This window comes from Melozone crissalis, unplaced genomic scaffold, assembly GCF_028551555.1.
Source record: "Melozone crissalis strain CALT ecotype California unplaced genomic scaffold, PUWL_Pcris_2 ptg000027l_1, whole genome shotgun sequence".
NCBI classification, from domain to species: Eukaryota; Metazoa; Chordata; class Aves; order Passeriformes; family Passerellidae; genus Melozone; species Melozone crissalis.
The window spans coordinates 12,957,055-12,980,103 of record NW_026535805.1 but is presented as its reverse complement, the minus strand read 5'-3'; the positions used below and the strand labels follow the sequence as shown (position 1 = coordinate 12,980,103).

Here is a 23,049-nt window from a genome sequence, read left to right as displayed (position 1 = left end):
GCATGTGATGAAGTCAAAATACATGCAGGATCCAGGAGAACTGTTACAATTAATGCCACACATACTGGATGTTAGTACAAACCCTTTCATTATTCATTCCAGGTCTTTATTAGTAGCCTTATCTTTCCTGCATTTTCATTGGGCTAAACAAAATTACACACATACATTATTGAATCACTAGGTATTGTTTGCTATTTTAATTAACTTTCTGGGTACACTTCAGCTTTTAATTAAATCCTCAGCTTCTGGGAGAAGTGTATAAGCTCAGGTGGGTTTGGTGTAAAGAATTCTAGAAGTACTAAAGCTCACACAGCTCTTTTTAAAGTGTTAAATATTGCACAAGTCCCAGCTCTGACCTTAGGAGAGCTCTGTCATGCACCTGCCATTTCTCAGGACACTTTAATTAAGGTTTCACACCACTCAAATCTAGAGAGGCTACACTGCTCAAATCTAAATATGTTGAGTGGGAAACAAATGCCTCTTGATTAGCTGGTATAACCCATGGAAGATCTAATTTTATAGCAGTGTTAACATTTGTGATAGTGTAACCTGTTAGTAAAAGTTACCTCTACTTCATTAGCTGCCTTGGACACTAGGAGGCCTTTTTGACATAATTCTGCTTTCTTTCTGTGCATCCTGTTATTTGGTTTCATTTTCCCACATAACCTTGTGAAACTAGGAATTATTTGGGAGGTGCAGTGTTATTTCAGTGTGTTCTTGGCCGTGCAAATGTGGCAATGAATATTCCTTTTACAAGTGCAGCAGTGATACTAATTCCTCTTGAATATGCCATTGCAAAATCACACAATTGTTTAAATAAGGAAACTCCTCACCTACCTAAAGTCTAAACTTCTAATTTTGAACCTTACTTTTCCCCTCCTTCAAATAAATTGATCATTTATGTTTATTATCTGATACCTCACTTGATGCTGTAAGTTGTTTGGAGCAAAATGGTTTCTCCAAAGATTCTCTTATTAAATTAAAGTTTAACCAGTTTTAGTTATTTGGGGGTTTTTCCCTGCCTTTGTGTTTCAACAATTGCACAAGTCTTTGGTGAAAAATGTTTCTTCCAGTTATATCAACATATTACATGACAAATTAAAATGCTAATTTCTGGGAAGTTGCTCCTTTATCACAGATGAACTGGGACCAGAGCCCAGTTCTGCAGAGATTACACAAGAGCAGTGACCCAACAGTTGTGGTGGTTGGAGAGCGAGCTTGTGGTGTCACAGCTGCTGCTTGTGCCTGACTGCTGTGGGTAAAGCTGAGACCTAAAGCCAGGGACAGTGTGTAAGGCCAGAAGGGGAGCCTACAGATGCCATTGTCACCACTGGGTAAGTCAGTGACCTCTGGGGTATGAAGGGAGTATTGATTGCATGGTCCCACTCCCCTGTGTCTGTGGGAGTGTTCCTGAACATGAATTGTACTGACAGGCCGTCCCCAGTAGATAACAGCTTTAACTTACAAACCTGTTGTGGGTGAAGAACTTGTGATGTGGAAGTGTTTACTCTCAAATGCATGAGTTCTGTGCAGCAAGAAGAATATCTGGTCCAAATCAAAATATTTAACCACCATCTTCTTCTGGTGCATGATGGAACTGGGACAGAATCTTTACTAGAGACCTGCAGTACTCAGTCAGTCAACCTGACCCATAGCAAACATTTGTTAATGGCAACTTACTATTACAAAGTAGATGTGCTGTATTTATGACTTTGGTTAGGGATTATTTGAAATTCAGAAATAATTTCCTGAAAACCTCAGCTCTGTTCCTAAACATTTTCCCTACTTCTCTGGGATTAGTGTTCAATACAGCAAAAGTTAAGAATTGAGTCTAGAAGAGTGCCATATCTTAATTTTTTCCACTCCAAATACAATGTCTTCAAAGAAACAGGAGGAAACTTTGAGTTGTTCTTCTTAGTTCCAAAGACAAGGAATAGAGTAGTGCCTTGTGTAGAACCTCTTTAAGAATTGTTGATCCAAAAAAATCCCTAAAAAGCAGCATCTGCTCTGTCCTGAAGTGATATGAATTGTCTGTTCAAAATTTGTCAGGCTCAATGTAGGAAAAAATAGTTTGACATCTTTCTGTGCTAGTAGTCAGATAAATAGGAAAGTGTATTTGAAATTAGCACGAACTAGGATAAAACATACTTTGTTGGCAGGGTCTCCACAGTGCCACACTGCATCTCTTGTGTGCTCCCTAAAGCAGCTTCCCAGGCTTATGATCTTAAAGGAAATAGACAGAAAAAAACTTTGAAACACAGGTTATACATGACCAAACTTGGAAATACAGAGTCTTTTCCTTGCAGTTGGAAGAATTCTTGCAGAATCTTTAACCATACCTGTCTAGCGGCTGTTACAGTATTAAGATTATGTCCTCCCTCTTTCCATTCACTTCTTGGGCAGTCCTTTCCACAAATGCTTTTTCGTCTCTAATGCTGATATATACACATTTCTTTACCCTCTTTATGGCAGAGAGCAAACTAGAGGAAGAACAGAAAAAAAAAATCTTACTCCTTTCTTTTCTCCTAAGTGTACAACCAGTAGTAGAAATACAAAATGAATCTGTAGGATCTCATAAGCACTCTTATGTAGCACCAGAGGTATCACAGAGCTATATGCTTCCAGCATGAAACCTGAAACTATCACTGACTGAGAGCAGGAGGGAAGCCCCAGGGTGCCCATCCAGTCCCAGGGACAGATTGCCAGAGAAAAAGAAACATTCTAAGGTGTTTTACACCACCTCTTTCCTTTTCCTCTCTTTAATTCAGCTGTTGATCATTTTGGTAGTTGTGAGTAGGTATCAATGATCTATATGAAGAAGAAAATTCTGTGAATTAAGTCGCAGTGATCATAGCAAATGGTTAGAAAAATAAGTTAATAGGAAAAGTACACTTCATCCTCCTGTATGTTTTGTGAACCTTTTACAGCTGTGTGCTGTTTGTGAAGATTCATGGAACTGAAGTGCTTTGAGAGGGCAGTGCTTAAGACAATGTGCATTGATATTTAGAGACTTCTGACTTTGAGCACCTAGAGGTTAACACTCCCCATCCACTCAGTTTGCAGTGGAAACGATAGAAAGGAGTACCTAAATTTTGTGGAGTTTTAATAAATACATCTATGTGGTTAAAAAGCTTTATCATACTGTGGCATGCTCCTCTCTTTCCCCTTGGAAATGAATGACAAGATTCCCAACCAAGTTATTCTGAGGTACTTATCACTTTGTCCAAGTCTATGTCAACTTGCAAAGCTGGGAAAGAGAAACAGAAGAGTTTAGTTCACTTATTTCCAAAACCTTGCTGTTTAGCTTTGTGGGATTTGGTTTGCTTATACAGAAAATGTCAGTAAACCTGAAATTTCCTTGAGTTGTGTAATGAAAGCTGACAATTCTAGTGCAGAGCATTCCCACAGAACAGAGAGGAGAGATAATTAGAGTAGATGCATGGATGGAGCTGTCTGAAAGAGAAAAATACCAGATACCAGCAGACTGGAATACATTTCTGTTGCCTACACCGTGTGTCCAAGCTGCCCTGGAAGCTTTGCCTGGCTGGACTACAGCGCACGTTCCCGTCTTTCCATTACCGTGGGTTCTTGCTAAACAGCCTTCAGAGCACAGGGAGTGAGCTGGGTCATACTGCACCTCTCAGGTGCTGAAGCCTTTAGCATCTTGCTTTGTGTCTTGGTAGCTATTTGTTCTGCTCTTCCAGTCATTTCTTACCTATTTCATGCCTTTAAAAAAAACCCAGAAAAAATTCCTTTCCACACTTACTTATAAATAGTTTTATTGTTAGTATAATTTGCAACACATTAAATCATCTTTCCAGTTGGAAGGGCTACGGGGGAGATGCAGAAATGTTGTTTTGGGGTAGAGTGGTGTGCAGTTGTTCTGAACAGTGCAGCAGCATGAGCTGATCTTCTCGGCTGGCTCATCTGCCTGGTTTGGCTGTGCTGCGTGATAGCCTGCAGATATGTTCATTGCTTAAAGAGATGTTAAAATCTGTTCTTGAACAGAAAGCTGCTTGTAGACTCATGCAATACCTTGTTAGATAATACCTTTGGTGTAGTTAGTTATCTTCTAACCTTACACACTTTACTTCTAACCTTTGGTAGAGAATTTTTGCAGTATCTTCAACTCTTAAGTCACAAATTATTTTTAAATTCTGTTTCAACATCTGTTGATTAAAATTTCAGATTTGCAAGAAAAGTAAAATAGCTTGTGAAGAATGTGAAGTCAAAGCACACAGCACAGGATTGTGTCTGTGTCACTACTAGAACTGCTTTTGAATAGGCTTTGTATAGGGCTCTATACAAACATAGGTTGTTTATTAAATGAAATTTGGAAATGGTGCAAGTTCTGACAGTTCTGAACTTCTGCCTGTTGACTTGGGAATGAAAATAATAAATACTAATGCTAGTGGGATAGGTAAGATGATTTTTAAGTACCAGAAGCTCAGGGTTTTATGGTAATGTTGACTTCACTTTCTTTTACCTACCAGTGGGAGTTTCTTTGAATGTATCAAAAGGGGTCACTGTAGCATAAAGGCTAAACCTTCAGAGCAGTTGGTGCCTGCAATGAAAGGATAAATGTCTAGAGTGAACAATTAAGATGATTGATGGTACTTGGTAATGAAGGGCTTTGCCTTTCCATGTCAGTAGTGATACTTGAACGGCTCAGCCTTCAGAAACTCAAAAATGTACCAGGGCTCTTGAGTGTAGCAAAGGAGGAAGGGCAATTGTTTTTCATTACCCACACACAGCATGCTGTAGGTCTGTGATAAACTTTCTGGTCTGGAATATGGAAGCCTATTCTGTTTTCTGTTCTCTCCAATATCCTTTCCCATCAGGTTCCTCAGGAATGATGAAAGCAGCTTCATAGTTGCTGGTGTGCAGTCTTGGGCTTCCTTTGAGTGGCTCCTCTGTAAGGCGAGGATGGTGCTCTGCTTTATGGCTTTACCCATTTTTGCTCTGGTGATGAAATGGAAGTGAATTTTTTTTATGATGTATTGTGTAGAAGTTTCTGTGGTGCTCAGAGGAGCAAAAATGTTTTGAGGCACTACATAATGTTTTTCCAAGATGTTTGCATTAGAGACCCGAGGAGTGGGTGATTCATAGTTTACTTCTAACATCAGAAAACAGTTGCAGAGCTGTGAGATCTATTATTACATTTACTAAATTGAAGTCTTCTGCACTGGGAGTGGAAGTCTGGCATGTTTTAGGTTGATGACTTGGGCAAATGAACTCCAGTTGGCAGATGGATTCCCTTTTGCAATGCTCTTTACACTAGCAGAAAAGTTATTTGTTTTGGCTTTTAGTGATAGTGTGCTAAAAGAAGCATTTCTGCAGTAAATTCCTTTAAGAGACACAACCAGTATTTGATACCATCCCATAATGAACTTAGCAGCATAAACACTGCAGGAGTTCATTCATCTAACCTGCTTTGTAACCATAGAAGGAGAGTTCTCAGGAGAAAAGGTTTCACCCCTAAATATGGATTGGCATTAAGGATCCAAATACAGATGCATCTGTTGGCCTTCTGCCCCAGCACACACCAGGCAGTAATGGAACTGCTGTAAAATCTGATGGCCTTGATGCAGCTCAGGCACTTGTGCACGTGCAGAGCACAGAGTGTCCCTTCTGATTTTCAAACCACTGAAGAAACAAGGAGTGAATACAGCAGTAATAACCTAATTGAATATACCCACTCTGAACTAATGAAAAAATGTTCAGAACTAATGTCACTCAATTAGTTGCTGAATAACAGTGTTTTAAAGGCCTTGAAATTTTAAATAAAACCTACAAAAAACCAAATTCCAATCTTTAAAGTGACTTCAGCATTTGTAGCAGTGAGAATAAAGATCTGAATTCTCTTTTTGGAAATGGAGCTTCCAGGAGATCTGCATTGCTAATTCAACCAGAATAAGACCCATTCCATGAACCAGCCAATATATGCAGAACTATTTTTGTAACATTCAAAATGAGCTTGGGTATTCTTTCATTAGATACTATCTGTTCTAATTAGCAGTACATATTTAAATATATATATATATATGCATATATTAATAACAGGTTTAGATCATTTAGTCACTGAAATTTTAGTCACTGAAATTAGACATACTATTCCCATACTCTGGGAAAAATGAAAATCACTTGCCATTCTTTTGTGGACAGTTACTGAAACTTTATTCAAGAATGTAAAAAAAAACTTCTTGAGGAACAGAAAAAAATAAATAATGTGTCATGTGGAATAAATACAGCATATAGTACAGATTTTCCCGCGTGAAAACAAGTGCTCTGTAAAGAAATAAAAGGTGTTGAAAAATGAAATAAAGATTGGGCAAATCAGAGGATAGATTGTATTAGGGGTGGCAGGGTAGAAAGGAATATCATGAAGCTGTGCTGGTCTGCATGAGGTTTTGTAGAAGGGGAAGAAATGGCACAATTGAAAGGTCATGTTCTAAAGTGATAAATCACGTGAAATATGAACTTCCTTACTACATTTACAGAATTGTCAAAGGGTCTTGGTGAAGCAGTGCAGGAAATGGTATAAATTTTCAAGACTTCTTTTCAGTAACATTAGATGGCATTTCTACATATGCTTCTTAAACATTTGGAAAGGATCTGTAAAACTGCCAGGATTTAAAACAAATTTTTATTTAGAGGGGGGTGATACACCTCCTGCCCAATCCATATCTTTGTGGTGTCTTGCATCTCCTTCTTAGACATTCATTGTAGATAAGATGATGAACTTGATTTTTGAGCTCATCCAGGTAGGTATTTAATGATTGTTACACCTGCAGTGGACTTTGATTCAGCAATTTGATATCTTATTTCAAGAAATAAGGGAAGCCTTCAGACCCTGGTTTCTGTGAGAGGGAACTGAGTGAAATGCCAGTTCAGTATTGGCACTATAGTCCAGGGATATTTTCATTTTAACAACCAGACCTTGAATTTTTGGCACCTCAGGAAAGATATTTGTCACATTTGTGTGTGTATGACCCAGATTGAGATTGAAGTGGAGGCAATGATCACAAGGGGTCAGATACATAGCAATTCAATCTGCATGTTTCCATACATATTTCTGAATTGTACATAGCAATACAGAAAACTTGTCTTTTTGGCTTTGTTCCTAGAACTGGATTTCAAAGCCAGACACAGATAATAGCCGTGTCTTTTCATAGCTTGATGCTACTGAAACAAAGATAAATCAATTTTTCTTCACTTTTTAAAAATAATTCCATTTATAACACTTTTCTCCTCTCTGTTTTCTTAACAATTACTCTAATATAAAGGTAGCAAGTTGTTCTCTCCTGCAATTGATATTTCACACACATATTCTCATAAATGTGTGTGTGTGTGTGTGTATGTATGCACAAAACACTCTCCCAATCATTTTCTCACTCATTTTTATCCTTTTCCATCTCTCAAATATTATAATTTTGTGGGTTGAATATCTTTTGAGCATTTAAGGAGCAGCAGCAATGTAAAGCTTTCAAGTAAGAGGCAGAGTGTTACTCTTTGCACCATCAGGTAGGAAAAATATCCCAGCACAGGTAATATTACATGAACCACACTTGGTTTCCTGTACAGTGGGCCCTGTATCTGTGTGACTTCTCCTTCCTATAGCATCCACTGCTATTTAACATTCATCTTGGAGGTGGGAAGTTTGAGGCATTGTCTTTACTGTTACAAAGTGTTAGGGACAAAGAAAGAAAAAGCTGATTTCCTTTGTAGACTAGAAAGTGGTGTCTATGGCAGATGCCCTCCTCACCTGCAGGGAAAAGTCTTGGCATGTTTCTAAGTCACATGCTCCCTGGAAAGCTGAGTAACATCGAGGAGCTTTAGACCAAGAGACAATAACCTCAACTTCTCAGCTGCAGAGCAAAGTGATGTGGCATGCCATGTCCCTGTGACAAATGGCTGTTCCCCCCTGTGGTTAGTGACAGAATGGTTCATGGGGAGAAGCTTCTGAAGACCAGGATAGCGAAGGAGCTGTGAACTCTCCTGCTGTCACTGCCAGTGCTGGCAGTGACGAGGAAGAAAGGTGCTTAAATTTAACAGTTCTGACTTGAAAATCTGCTTGGGAGATCACCCTAGAGTACCATGGGTGAGTTTCAGAAATGACAACAAAGTCCACTCAAAAGTAGGAAAGATTTCAGTGAAAACCCAAAAGCATTAGCTTAGTTACTATGTAGATGGTACGTAGCCTAGATGATTTTGGAGGTTTCCTGTATAGGATGAGAGGATGGCAAAAAAACCCCACAAATCTTGTATGACTTGAGCTTTGGTACTGTGTTGATAAATTGTCAACAAAAGGCAGTAAATGATCAAATATTTGTTACCCTGCAAGAAAATAAGTAAAAGATTGAAATAGTGTGAATTTTTGAGAACTGAGTAATCCCCAGTAGAGGGGGGTTACTCACTTGTGGTTGAGGTGAGATGCCAGCTCTGTAAGCAGCCCCTAACCGTGTCTCCTGTCTCCCTGTGGCAGGTTACGTGTTCTGCATGTTGCACCGCCTGCCCGAACAGCACGACTGCACGTTCGACCACATGGGCCGCGGGCGCGAGGAGGCCATCATGAAAATGGTGAAACTGGATCGGAAAGTAGGGAGATCTTGCCAACGCATTGGCGAAGGATGTTCCTGAGTGCAAGACTGCAACCAAATGCTGTTCTCTTAGTTCACTAATGTTAGCCTTATTTAGGACAAAGTCAGCCAGACACCTTGTACTAGGCAAGTTTCAGACTACAGCCAATCAGTTTCCTTCCTTTAGCCAGCCGTCCTGGTACTGTAGTTTAGGGATTGATGGTGGTTGAAATCTATCTCTGGCTGGTTACTAAGGTGCCTGCTAGCCACCGTATAAAAATAAAACATGAAGAAATATTATTTTTGAGTATGGCTAGTGGATTTAAACAAAGCAAGAAAAATCCAAAGGCTTCTGTTATTGCTGGAGTCACTCTAAAAGCCTTATGCTGGAAACATTCCAGCTGCAGAGTTAAAACAAATAGTTGTATAGAAGCTGGTGTAAAAGTTTGCTATGCACATGGCTTTCGGACAAACTGTTTAATGTGCAGCCTTTCACCTCTTCACTGCTACTGAATCCTGAGGAGGTGAAATACTACTCGGAGCAGCAACTGCAGCTGCTTAAGCCCAGAAGACCTGACTGGTCACTCGTGCCTTCATCGCATGTGGCTTTTGAGTTAGGCAGTGTCACCAGCATCAGGGATTCTGTTGGGGTAGGAACACCTTTCCGGTTCTTCCCAGGAAGCCAAAAAGAAAGGGGGACAGAGATTCTTATGAAAAATTTTTATATGTATCTTACTATAAAGAACCTATCAAGGTTTGATTTTTTTTTTCCTTCTTTTTTTTCTTTCTTCTCTGTTAAATTATGATCTCTCTTTGAAGCCAGCTCCATCCTGGAGCAGTAAATGGTGCATAACTTTTTACATGGCATCTGCAGAGATTCTACGCGTTGTGTGAACAGATTCCACATACCTTGAGCAGTGCAGCCATTCCCACTGGCCGAAACCTGATTGGCTCTTGTTTGCCTTTTGCTAAGTGCAGGTATCTGATAATTGATCAAATAAGGCTAATTCACAGCACAGTAGCCATGGCTGGATTCTACAGACTGACTTTCTGTAGCTAGACTTACATATTGGGGAAAAAAGGACATTTTGTAGCAAATGGAATTCAGTAACAGTATTGGGGAACAACCTGTTAAACAAACGCCCTTTGTCAGAGTGAGTTCGTGTTCCTCACGTTCAGAGTGTCAATGAGATAATCAAAGGGGCTCCACCAGCCCTCCTTCTATGCAGCTGAACGCGCCCAGGAAAATCCCTGCCCGCAAAGTGAGTATAGCAAGTGGATGTGAATGCATGACCTGGATCTGGTCAGAGCCTTGGTTCTGTTATGCTGTGTCACGCTGAGCTGAGCCGAGCCGCACCAGCTTTGCCACTTCGGAAGCATAAAAGCAAACACCGTAACCGGGCTGTCTCCTGCTGCACGCGGGGCTTCTGCAGGTAAAAGTGATTCGTGCCCATGTTGCCCAGCTTAATCCAGAATGAGTTTAACTTCACAGTCGATTAGTAAGTTATTAACAATGGGTACATTTGTAAGAAAACCTGAGGGAGGGATCGACATTTCTCATCTTCAATTACTGGGCAGATGTGAAACATTGAGGGTGAAGTAACCTGTCACTTGGAAAACCCCAGCTTGTATGAGTCATCCTCCATTCTACTTGTTACAGGTAATTAACTCCTTATAGGCCAAATTATACTGTTACTTTGGTAGCCAGTTAGGAACATTTAACAATTAGACAACTAATTAAAAAAAAATACATATATATGTAATACACATATATGTATCTATGTCTCTCCACACACACACTCAGCATCTGACTGTATTAGCATTAACCATGAAGCAAATCAGAAGTGTCCCATCATTATAAATGCAAGCTGTCCGGAAGGCAAGCTGTTGTTTTTTTCCTTGTTCTTATTCAAGAATATGAACCAGCAGCAAAAGCTTCTGTAATGGGCTGCATTTTCAGGAAGTGGTCCTGGTGAGAGGGACTGTCCAAGGATATTATTTACATTTGCCATGAGGAGTTAAAAAAAACATGGATTTTGGCGGCTGCTGTGATACGCACTTTCTTTTCCTACAAAATCCTATCCTAGCATTTGATGGGCATTCTGATTGATACACAAGACTTTTCTGCATTAATACTGAAGATGCTATTTTGTTCCTCCTTAATATTCTCTTTAATCTCGTTACAAGTGCACAGACGGTTTCAAGGTGGCTCTTGAGAGGACACTACTTAAAGTTCATGTGAATTATGGACAATGTTCACTTTAAACAAAAAGTTGGGGAGGGGGTTGTTCCTTTGCAGTATCTGTTCTGTGAAGTTTGTTAAACGTAAAGAAAGCTTAAGTTCTTGTATCTTAAAAGAAGATCTTATTTAACCCTTTTGTGTTCTAGATTTACTTACACATGTAGCCTAGAGCTCAGTTTTAGTTTAACATTGTGAAAATATTAAAAGAATCTTGTAACTTTATTCTTTTTCCTCATGCTAAAAAAAAATTAAACCAATCAGATTAAAGTTTGAAGTCCTTTCTGCCTATTCAAACAGGTCTTGCTATTTTGCACCATTTCTACTGTAAACTCACGTAAGAAATACGAACGGGGAAGGACCAAGGTTAGGTCAGTAACTTCAAGCTGAATTTACAATTGGTGAAGGGTGGACAGGATTTCTGCAGGTTTGGAAGGGAAGGATAGTATTTCTACTGGGTTTGAATTGAGGGATTTGTTTTGTAAGCAAATCTACTGTAGCCAGTTTGGTCCATTTAACTTTGAGGTTAGATACAGAAATCAAAGGAATAAGTGTGCATACTCTTCAAGTCAAATGCATTCTGTGCTCTGTAGCACGGGCACTAAAATGTGTTAAATGTTCTTTCATGCACTTTGACAGCCTCACGTAGAGTAGCTGTATTCCAAATCAGAATGAGCTATATTCATAATGGATAAACAGAGGAATAAACTATTGTTTCTTAAACATTTAGATGCTAAAAACACATGGCTAATTAAAAACCCAATAATTTTCTGTATTAGAGGGAGAGAGAATGTGTAGTTATTAATTTTTTAAAAATTTGAAAATTGTTTGGAATTGAAATTGTGCCTGATTCATGGGTCACATTCGCTCATTTTTTTCCTCAAACTCCTATGGTACTTTAAATGATAAAACTGATTCTTGAACAAGATGGCTGTGTTCTAGTAAAGGTAAGTTACATAAAACAGCTCTGCCTTTTCATCCAGTTTCAAACTTGTGTCTAGGTGTGAGCCAGGGCTTCTAGGAAAAGCAAGACTTGCGTGGGAATGTTGCTGTGTACCTGTTCTGTTTCAAGCAGCTCCGTGTCTTGACTGAGCAGCAGCACATCTGTAACGTGAGGTACCTGAGACATGAGCTGCTCTTCAGTGGTGCACAGGAAATACCCTGAAAAGAGTCCTGGTGTAATTCCAGCAATTCAGAAGTTATATTAGCTGCTTTTATTAACTGAATGGCAGGTGATAAATACATTCAAAACTTAAATTTTGCATGACTTTTCTTTTGGACAAATTGCAATCCCCTCGCCTAGTGAATACAATGTCCTCTTTATATTTGCCTTTGTACTCACTGTGGTGTTCAGTTCATTGTGTAATCAGCAGTTCCTTCTGTGATTATGCTACATCTTAGATATAAATCTCTAGGGGATAAAAGGACATTTTTTTTTAATCTTACAATGATTATTTCAGTACAAAGACTCGGCAGGGAGGAAAACTGATATTAACTGTGTCATAAAAATACAGGTTTTGTAACAGACTCCAAGAAGTATACCAGTGTAATATCTGACAGCACCTGTCCTCACAGTCAATGTGTAGACAGTTAAGTGCCCTGACAAATTGTAGCATTCTCCTTATTGTATTGTAGTTACTGATACTGTCCATCACCAGAGGAACAGCCAAGAGAAGGTCTGAGCAAAGTAACCCCTTAATGTAACAATGAGCTTGTAGCCAGTTCACACTAGAAATAAATTCATATTCTCCTGGAAACTTTTATGCCTGGAAAACCAATGGAAACATTTAAGACTGCACTTTTTAAAATTAACTGTATTAACTGGTACCAGATGTTTATCTCATTACTCAAATACATTATTTGAATTCTGCATAAAAACAAAAATAATATATCTGGTTCAACACAAAGGTTGTGGTGGCAGGAGCTGCTGTGTAAGGATGTAGTTTTAGTATAACCAGTTCATAAGGTTATGGTTAGTTAAGGCTGCATCTGTACATACTTTACTACAAAAGGACCACAGTGAATAAAGAGTGCATAAGATTAAACTGCTCAAAAGTATTTGCAGTGCACATACTGGTGCAATAATGGGCTTTATTTCTCACTATCAGCAGCTGTTTTGGGAGAACAAATGTCACTGCTGCTGGAAAGAGCCACTCTTAGATAACAATCCTGATATACATCAGTGAGAGGGACTCTTCTTCATCTTCAATAATTTTTCCTTTTTGTGGAAGCAGTCAGCATGTGCAGCTGGGCATTTGAAAGTAGTTCCACTTGAATGTTCCTCTTTTTGGCTTTTCAGTATTCCCCACTGAAAAAAACCCATCAACTTCATTGTTCTTACAAGTCCCTGCACATTAGTTCAAGCAGATGAAAATACAGGTGTTGGTCTACAGAAGTGATGACCTCCTTGTATTTTACTGCAGTGGCAGCCTCTTTCTTCAGTTAACGGAGACTTAATGCAAACACAATTCACCTGTTCTGGATTTCGGGCTGTGAGGTTTTTGAACCTCAGTTCTATGATTCTGTTCACCAACATCTTCCCAGAAACTCTGCATGCTTCATCTTCCACTCTGAAGTTGAGTAAGGATGAAAGAAGGCATGCAAACAGAAGGCAGAGGATGGCAAAGTGACAAATGCTCTGTGATCACATCCACCTTGCTCTTCAAGTCAGATTGGATCATAGAATAGCAAAGAAGCAGGTAATTACTTGCCAAACAGCACCACCTTTTTTCACTTAATACTACAGAAAACCATTTTGCTTTATGTTTGTGACTATACCTGTGTAGAGTTTGTCTGAGTCAATTCTGCAACAGACATATGCAAAGAAATGAAACAGCACCATCATAATAGGAAAACATTTTTGATGGATTATTTAGTAATAACTACATATTTTGCTACTGGACCTTCCTGTTTCGCAATATGCTGCTATTTTCTTTGGAAGAAAAATCAGCAGAACTTTATAAGACTAACTGAAAATTATTTCAAATTCAGTACGTGCATCGAAGCATTAGAAAGAGATTACTGAAATTATATATAGTTTTTAAAGATGATGATGATGACTGCATCCTCTAACAAAAGGGTTTTGTTCTTCACCTAGTAGCAAGTGTTGATGGCAACAGTTTAACCATAAGCAGAATGTTTTCTGCTAGGTTTGTGTAAAGCCAGTAACATGCAGTAGGATGCTCCGAGTTAATAACTTGTAGCACGGTGCAGTGACTGTGTAAGTAATGAGAATAAAATGATAGAGACCTACTCCTGTCTGTGGCTCTCCCTTCACAAAAGGACAGGTAACACCCACTGTTTCCTTGTTGCTTAGTCGCCTTAATTCTTTTCTGAGTCGCAGAAGATGCTTTCCTTCCCTCTACCAGCATGCTCAAGGAGGATGGAAAACCAAATTCTAACTAAAGGTTATTTATAGAAAAAAAGTTGATATGTCTGAAGGCAAAGTATTGAAGTTATGTGGGTATCAGAGATGCAACTCCAGACAGAGCTCTCCTTAGGGTTCTTGGAAGGAACACTTGGAAATTTTGGGGTGTTGTTATCTTTGTAGGATGTTTAGGATCTCTTTGAATCAAAAAGCTAAGCCTAATAAAATCCTAAAAAATAAAGAAAAGCACAGCATTGTATCTTCCTTTGAAAGGGGTCTGCATGATCAGCACTGCTGCTTTAAGCCAGCTCAATGAAAGGTTCACTGTTGACTCCTGAACTACCCAGTCTCATCTCTCTGCTCTTCAAAGGAGCACATAAATGCAAGAGTCTTAGAGGAGGGAGGGAAGAGTGTGAGCTAAGGCTAAGCTAAATTAATTCTTCATTCTAGCAATAATTTGTCTATTTTTCCCCCCACCTCCTCCTTCTGCAGTGTTTATACTACATTTGCTTTAGATTCCTGGAAGTTTCAGCTACACCAGTTTCTGGAGAAGTCTTTTAACACACTGCATTTAGCAGCAGCATGAGGAAGGTGAGGAGCTCCAGTAGGTTAAAATGAAAGTTAAATCACTGTTGGCCAGCACAACTCTTGTCCACACTAGAGAGTCAAAAGGATGGCTACCTAGAAATGTTTCAGCTGATCCTCCTGTATGAGTTTTGCATCAATCCTTCTCATTTGGGTAGTCTGCCATGTGCACAGCAGACAGAAGTGTGACCTTTGTCCTGTCTGCAAGCAGACTTTGCCCTGCGTTACACACACCCACCCTGACATCTCTTTAGACCAGATAAGCAGCAGTTAGTTAGACATTCTACAGCTATACACCTATTTTCAGGTCACTCTGTATACCCCTTGTTTTCTCCTTCTGACTGTTTGGTCTTAGGTCTTGTCAAAAATAATAGTTCCACATGTATTTCCTGTACATGGACCTATATACACTGGAATCTTCTGGGACATCAAATGGCTGTAGCAGAATGATGTTGCTGGAAGAAGCCAGCTTTCACTTCCTGCACATCCACATGTGTATTATCAGTCCTTGTCTGGCTTGTGTTCTGGGGAAAAGTAGCTTGTCCCCATATCTCAATTTGCCTGTTTAATAGTAACTGCAGTTAAACTATTGTCACCTGCTATAGACTTCATCCTGGAACCACCCTCATGTTCATTTACAATTCCACTACAAACACTCCCCTCGAGCAGATGGGAGGTCTGAGTGACTGCCAGCAGTTCTGATCTTTCTCCACAGTGTGTGTCCCACTGTCCTGGGGCACAGAGCTCTGAGGGATGACAGGAGTGTGCACCTGTGCAGGATCAGCAAGGTGATGCTGATTGTATTCCAGCTGCCACCTTAACAGAGATCCTTTGCCCCTGAGGCAGCAATTCCTGCTAAGTTACTGGGAGCAGGTAAATATGTACTATTTGAAACTTACTATCCAATAAATATCTATTTATCAGCCTGTTTCAGCACCCCTGCTGGCCTTCATTTCTTGATTTGCTGTGATTTCCATAAACTTTTCTCTGTCATCCCTTTTGCAAATTCCCCCTCATCAACTGTGATGCCCACTCTTACATCAAATTGTCATGTTCAGAGACAGAGTCTGTGTGAAGACAACAGGAGAGCTGATCCATATCTAAAGGTGCTGGGGCTTGTATTGCCATCTGCAATGAAAACATAATTTTCAAATGTTAAATAACTGCTGCTCTTATGTATATGAAACTCCTAGAGCTGTTTTAATACACTGTAGCAAGTAACATTAAGGCTGAGTTCTACTTGCAATTCAACCCCTTTCTTCCTTGCTCTTAACTCTAGACTTTGTCCCTTTGAGGAACCGTAGGCTAGCTTGATACTGCAGCCTAGGAGATACACAGGAGATATGCAGGCAGTGTTTCATAGCACCTCTGCAAGTACCAAATACCCATCCAGACCAAGAATAAAAAATTTTCTGTTTTTCTGTAGTTCTTTCTTCTTCTTGTTAACCCAGTATTGTTATTCTGTGGATAAAACATAAAGCTATCAATCACTTATTTGCCAAGTAATGCTAAACAGTTATCAATCACAGTGATTGCTTTCAGATTTTTAGCATGTGGTTGATACTGTGAGTTTGGTTTCTTTACACCAAGCTTCATGAAGAGCAGTGTTAACTACTGAAACAGGCAGATCTGACTGACGTAGAAAGCACACATCAGGCAGACCTGAGTCAAGACTTCTTACCATGAATCAGAAGCAGTTCCTTGCCTCTGCTGTTCTCCACGTGGAGAATAAAGGCAAAGCCAACTCTGCTGCCTCAGCTGACAGCCTGTGCCAGTGGTCCCCTGGGTCAGCAGCTGGAGGGGTGCTCTGTGCTGTGCCCCAGGTCCTGAAAGATCTCAGGAGTCACAGAACCATCATCCACCAGTCCCTGAAGGCAGTCAAGCTCTACACTGTACCTCCTCTTTCTAAACATGTTTGTTCTGCAGAACAATAAAATTGTTTATGAAGAGATGTGATGCATTAAACAAGAAAATGCTGACCTGCAGTTGAATTGTGCATTCCAGGGTGGCTTTCTTTTAGCAGCTTTTGGCTGGTAGCATAAAGGTGGGTAAGGAACTTCAACAAGCCTATGGAATTTAAATCACTCCACAGGAACTGAAACAAATGTTAGGCTTTATGTAGTCTGCATACATCCAGCAAGGCACAAAGATTAATGCTTTTATTTCACACCAGCCCTGATTCAGTCACTTAACACCAACACAGATCAGTTTCCCTCAGCCAACATTCAGCATCTTTCTAGAGTAAAGGCAAGGAGGATCAATCATTTTGAGAGCAGTCTGCAGATAAAATGTATCAGAGTTAAATATCTACTATAAGGATTACACAGTTTAGTGTAAAGTGTGCCAAAATAGAATTCTAATACTGCAATGCATTTCAAACACAACGCTACATTTCTGATTTCTCAGAAAGCTCCATGTGAGCTGAGATTGGGGAATTAACAGCAGAAAAAACCAAAAGGCAATAGGCTTCCCACACTATATAATTCTTCACAGTAAGACAGTCTGACCCTTGCTGTTCTTACTGTTTATGGATTTCTTGGTGTAATTTTCTGTTTGAGAGAGCTTAACGGTGAACTACAGTTTGTGGATACTGTGTAATTCCATTGCTAGATAACTGCTGCTCCAAGTGTGTGAGAAGAATGAAAGCATTAAGTCTTAGAATGTCTAGTTTTTATCCTTGGCTAAGGGCTTGATCCCCTGAATATCAGAAAAACAGGCAAATCTAAAGTAGCAAATTTTCTCAAGGAGCCTGTGTAAACTGTGTGCACAGATTCCATCAGCATGTTAATTGAGAGCTGCCAGGTAAACAATCTGCAGTTTAAAAAAAGCCTCAGTGATACAGTGATTCACTGACTCCAGCCAGGGGCACATTCTTCACGGCATGCTTCTGTTCCATATGAATTATCTGTGACTGCTGGGGCCCTGCCTGTCCCAGCACAGCCACACAAACAGTTCCAGCTTTGCACAGTCCACAAAGGCAGCTGAACTTCAAAGGTTTGCAACAGATAACGGGGTTACACAATGCTGCTCCAACCATCCTTTGTTTTACTCCTCTGCTGGCACACAGGGCTTATGGAGAAGCATAACAAATGTCTTTGTTTTGTGAGGTGCCAAGCCAACTAAGACTTAAACACTGCACATAATTGTCCCCAAAATAAAAAGGATCTTTCCTTCTTGAGAATATGAAACCTGGTCACATTCCTTGAGTTGTGATGGGCCTACAACACTCACAGGGGAGGCTCACACAGGCATTATTTCTTCAGAGATGACAAACTACGCAACCTTCACCTGCACGTGAAGGTGCAGGCAGTCCAGCAACTAGTTCATGTAATTTGGCCAGGAGAGAGAAGTAATACTGTGCTCTAAAGTATCACCTATCCCAAATTTATCTGAATCTGGCAGCCAGCTCTGATACTGAGTTACAGTCCACAGCAACCTGCATGAAAGAATCAAGCTCCATTTCTGTGCTTGCCCACATTGACTATGCCAAACCAGTAAAAGAAATGCCATTTCTGGTGTGACAGTCAAACAAGTCCCTTGTCACTCCAAAGTCAAAGGCCCCATCAAGGAGTTCAGATTGGCCAGGCCAGGCTGAGACCTGTGCACCAGCCTCTCCACAGAGAAAAGGGTACAACCCCCTGCTAGTGTGGAGGGAAGTCACTGTGACATTCCTGCACTGACTCTGGTAGGCAGGACAGAAGGGCAGCCATGTGTAAGATCCTGTCCGTACAGCGACTGTGCAGTGCTGCCAAGGCACCTCCTGTGTGAGCTCCATGCTCTGCCCCCACATCACTTGGCCATGACTTCCCTGTACTCTGCAGAGCCTCTCCTGCAGCAGTAGAAAGGGCTTAAGAGCTCCTCTGCAATAACATCCACTCTCATTGTCTCATTCTCTTCTCAGAGAGTGGCAGATCAACACTAGCAAATGCTTGACCAAAAGCCCTCAAAGAGGAAGAAAAAAGACTAGAACTCCCTGTGCTACTTTAGACTGCTGAAGGCCATTTTGAAATCTTCCCCATTCTCCAAATCTTGTTTCAGGTCCTGAAAACCTGTCAAGCAAAGGTCAGTGAAGGGACATACATGCTCCACACAAGCCTACTTCCAACATCCCACCAGCTCCTGCCCAAAGTTCCAGTGGCGGCTCAGTATTTGATGGTACTGGAAAGTTTGGTGGAGGTGACATGGGATGCAAAACTTGGGTGGAATGTCCTCCTGACGCACAACAAAGGAAGTTGCTATGCTGTTTTTGAAAACTGGCATGAACCAGCCTCTGTTTAGTGAGGTGACTGTGCCCATTTTATCATTTTGGACACAGAGCTTCCTGCAGAAGGCAAGTTTCAGTCAGTGACCTGATGTCTGGGTACAAGACTGTTCCTCAGGAACAGGAACAGTAAATCTGCCACAGTTTCATTCTCTGCTCAAGCTGAGCCCTGCATCAGTGATTCCACAATGTCAAGGTGTGACATAAAATATCTGGCTCCATGCTGAACTAATGCTTTGACTCAGTATTTCATTTTCACAAGAAATGAAAAACAAATAGACATGGAAGATTACTGAAAGGACAGGTCACTAGCCAGGGTGACCAGGCTCTACATTACACTGACTTCTTACAAGCCATTCAGGTTTCCTGAGGTTAGCTGGAGTACCATTCTCCTCTTTCCCACACTAATAGGGTGTTTGATTTCTCTTTCAATGTTGTAAACCTGTCGGATCCTCCCAGAGGTATTTGCCCTTTGGGAAAGGGATCAAAGTGTGCAATCCAATTTGTAAAGCACAGAAATACTTGCAAAAAAGTGCTGCATACAGGCTATTAAGAGGCTGTCTGTCAGTATTCATTTCAGAATAAACTGTGTGTAGCAGAAAGCAACATAAGCGTGTGACCCTAAATACAAATAAAGTCAGTATGTGGCTCCTGAAGAAGAACATGAACATTGTTGACCCAGAACCTCAAGGGTACAGTTTAAAGGACTTTTCTTTCAGTTGTTTTAGCAGCCTTGAAAGTAGAAATTCTCCCCATCTCACATAGCTACTTCTCCAACAGTTCAGGTCTTTGGTAGTACTCCAATTTCACATCTGTGTTTATTAATAAGCGGACAAAATGTATTGAGCTGCCACATTTCACAGCTGAGAACTAAAGCTGAGAATTCAGAGACCAAATAACTATGAAAACTTCTGGTATGTGGGTTGAATGAAACTAGATCCTAGCTAAATCAGAAGTTCCTGATTATTATCCTGACCATTAAGATTCCTCCCAATTCCACTGGTATTTAAAGAAAACCTCTCTGCAAATGCTGCAGCATCACAGAAATTGCACAAGACTTCTGTAATAGAACTTTAAAAATCCCAAACAAATATCAATGCCATGAAAATGCATTTGCTGCCATCTCTTTAGGCAGCAAGGACCAAGTAACATGATGTCACCTTTCATAAAGAGTTTTAGTTGGGTACTGCTAATAGCAGTTCTGTGGGCTGAAATCAAATGCACAACATCATGCAGCCATGTTACAACAGCAGCGTATATGGAATTCTGCTCAAGTGCTGTGGGAGACACAGCGAGCAAAAGAAGAAACCCTTCTTTACAGCAACAAGGGGGTCTCATGCCAGGAGAGAGGCAGCCACCCTGAGGGCACAGCAAACAGCTGGGTAGCTGTGGTGGCACTGACCATCCCTCCACTCCACACAGATGCAAAAGCAGCTCTGAACTTCCCTGGGGCATCGCTCAGTGTGCAGTGCTTGCCTTGAAGGCACTGCTCAAGCTGCCTTGCAAACCTGGCCAGCTGAGTTAGGCTGTACTTGTCCACATCAAGTCTGGTTGAATTCCTGCCACCAATTTAATCTGTGGGTCTTGGGCACATCCAGTGCTGAGATCTCCCAACTGCAGATTTAATGTCCATACAGTGCTCAGCACCTGAGTATCAACACATTACTGCCACAATGCCATAAAGACAGCAGCAACACTAACCAGACTTCAGCAAAGCCTTGGGTTGTATCTCATATTTGGCAGAATTGCCATTTATCAGGTAAACAATGCCCAGCCTTTCCCTGCTGAGCCTCACAGCCCTCCTCTGGCCCCAGCAGAGCCAGTGCTTTGGAATTAAGACCCTTTCCTGCTTAAAACTGGGCTAAGTCTCTTCTGCTGTAAGATCACCAGGCCACAGTGATTGCCAGCTGCTGAGCTCTGTTGTTATCTTTGCTTTTAAAGCACTCTAGACAACCACAATGCTGCACAAAATATACTCATTTATTTAGCCAAATTACATTAGCCCTGCCTATTACACTGATGTGGCCAAACTGACATTTTTATTGATCCAGGTAGCTTGTTCTATGTACCTTCTTCATTATTTTCCATTTGTCCAATTAAAGGAAAAGGAGAGAAGAAAAATAGGCTGTGACAGAACCCTGAAACAGCTTGAGTATTCATGTGGAACAACTCCCCACGATTTCTTTCAGATAAGCACATCAAAGTATACCAAGAAGCTCTCAATCTCTAAACCAGATGATGTTCTAGTTTATTGGGCTCTAAAATAAGCCCTTTCTTCAAATAGATAAAAAACTGAGATTTGCTTGGTAAGGCAGTCAGTAAAAGAGTTTCAAAGCATATTTTCCCTTTCACATCACCCTGTTCTTATGGAAAATGAGAGGCACTCTGTCTCTCTGTTAGGGTTTCCCTACCCACGTTGCTGATCTTTTCTGCTGAAGATTTTCTACCTGAGAAGAATCCAAGAAGCCATCCCCAAGAGAAAGTACAAATACTTCCAACAGTATTTCCCCCTCATGTAGCAGGTGCAAGACACACAGGGAGCTCTTCCTCACTGCTACTCCCCTACAACACACCTCGTGAGAAACAAAGGGAACAAATTAAGCAGATGCACCCTTTGCATCTGGTACCAGCCTCATCTGCTAAACAAATCAAAAAACAAGAACTGTGTGCAAGAACTAGGACAACTCAGCTGATGTGCCCGGCCTCCATTACTGTACACCCTAGATAATGAATTTCCTGCAGCCAAGAATAACTAAAAAGTCATTTTGAATAAACAGGAAAGCTGGGGAAAATGAGCTTGCTAAATTTAATTCAGAATATTAAACCTGGATTTTTGTTGTCAGATTTTGTGGGCAAATTAAAAAGACACCATGAAGAGCTATGAAGTCAATATTCTTTCTTTTACAAAGAAAAATCCAGACAGAAGGCAGCTGCCAATAAGGTAGCATTTGTTTTAGTCACATAAATAATATCTTCCATAACCTCCATGTCTTGATGTCAACAAATGACAGCAATAGAGAAACTGAGATAACAGCAGGTCTGGATGAGCACAGAGGTAACTCCAGGTCTCCATTGATGGGTGGGTGAGCACTGTTTGACAGATGGCCTGAAAACCTGTGCAGTGCTCAGCTCATTCTGAATGGCTGCTCTTTACGGTGGAATGGAAAGGGCACGTGTTGACGACACTGTGCAGGAATCAGAGGGATGTGGTTTGCATAACAGCTCTATTCTTATGTTTGTTTGTTTTTAAATGAGGCGTGGGAACCTGTAATCCAAAAGTTTTTTAAATGCTCTCCCTTTTTACAGCTTCCTTTCTCAGCTGCCAACATGTTTTATATCTACATGCTTTGAGAATTTCCATAGCTGTTACATGCAATAGCTTCAGCAGCAGTTGTGGGGCTGTTCAGTGGTTACAGACATATTCAATTAGTTAACATGGAGAAGGCTTTGGTCCTAATTTGTTCCATTTCTGTCTTCTCCAATACCTTTCCACTGAGATCAGAATTCCAGAAGTCGAGTCAAACTGTGCAAGTCAGTCAATGTCAGATGCTGAACCAAAGTGCTTTTTTGAATAGCAAAAAGAAATTTTTCTTCTTTCATTAATTACAGCAATGCAGCACCCCTTTATCTTTCTTTCCTCATCATGCAAAGAAGACAGCTGAGATGCATATGTTGGCTAGGCTCTCCTCTCTCATTTGGAATCATTTAATGGTTTTGTAAAACAGGCACCCAGCAGGCAAAAAAAAATTAGCCAGAAAGTTTTCCATTCAAACACAAGTTTGGTTACAATGGTTAATCTTGGGCCCCTGCCCTCTGTCTCTCAAGCAATTCTGTCGTTTGAGATGCAGGTGAAAATGTGCAATTAGTACCTATTTCTCAGTGGTAGCTGAGCTGACCTACCTTGTACATGCCATTTTTCCTCCTTGATGCAAGAGCATAGCAGCATCTTAACTTCAGCAGCATAAAGGGAAGATCAAGTCAATTAGTGGCAAAAGGAAAAAAAAGCACTTCCTCTTAT

The 23,049-nt window shown here is 40.6% G+C and overlaps 2 protein-coding genes across 3 annotated transcripts in view; one reads left to right on the top strand and one right to left on the bottom strand.

The window, feature by feature from the left end:
• ZFAND3 (zinc finger AN1-type containing 3) overlaps window positions 1–8,879 on the top strand; it is a 132,571-nt gene extending 123,692 nt beyond the window's left edge. Inside the window, exon 7 of the mRNA XM_054280576.1 lies at window positions 8,486–8,879. Coding sequence (XP_054136551.1) covers window positions 8,486–8,640 — 155 coding nt within the window. The 3' untranslated portion in view covers window positions 8,641–8,879. The remainder of the gene's footprint in view (window positions 1–8,485) is intronic.
• BTBD9 (BTB domain containing 9) overlaps window positions 1–23,049 on the bottom strand; it is a 193,500-nt gene that overhangs the window by 25,440 nt on the left and 145,011 nt on the right. The window lies entirely within an intron of this gene.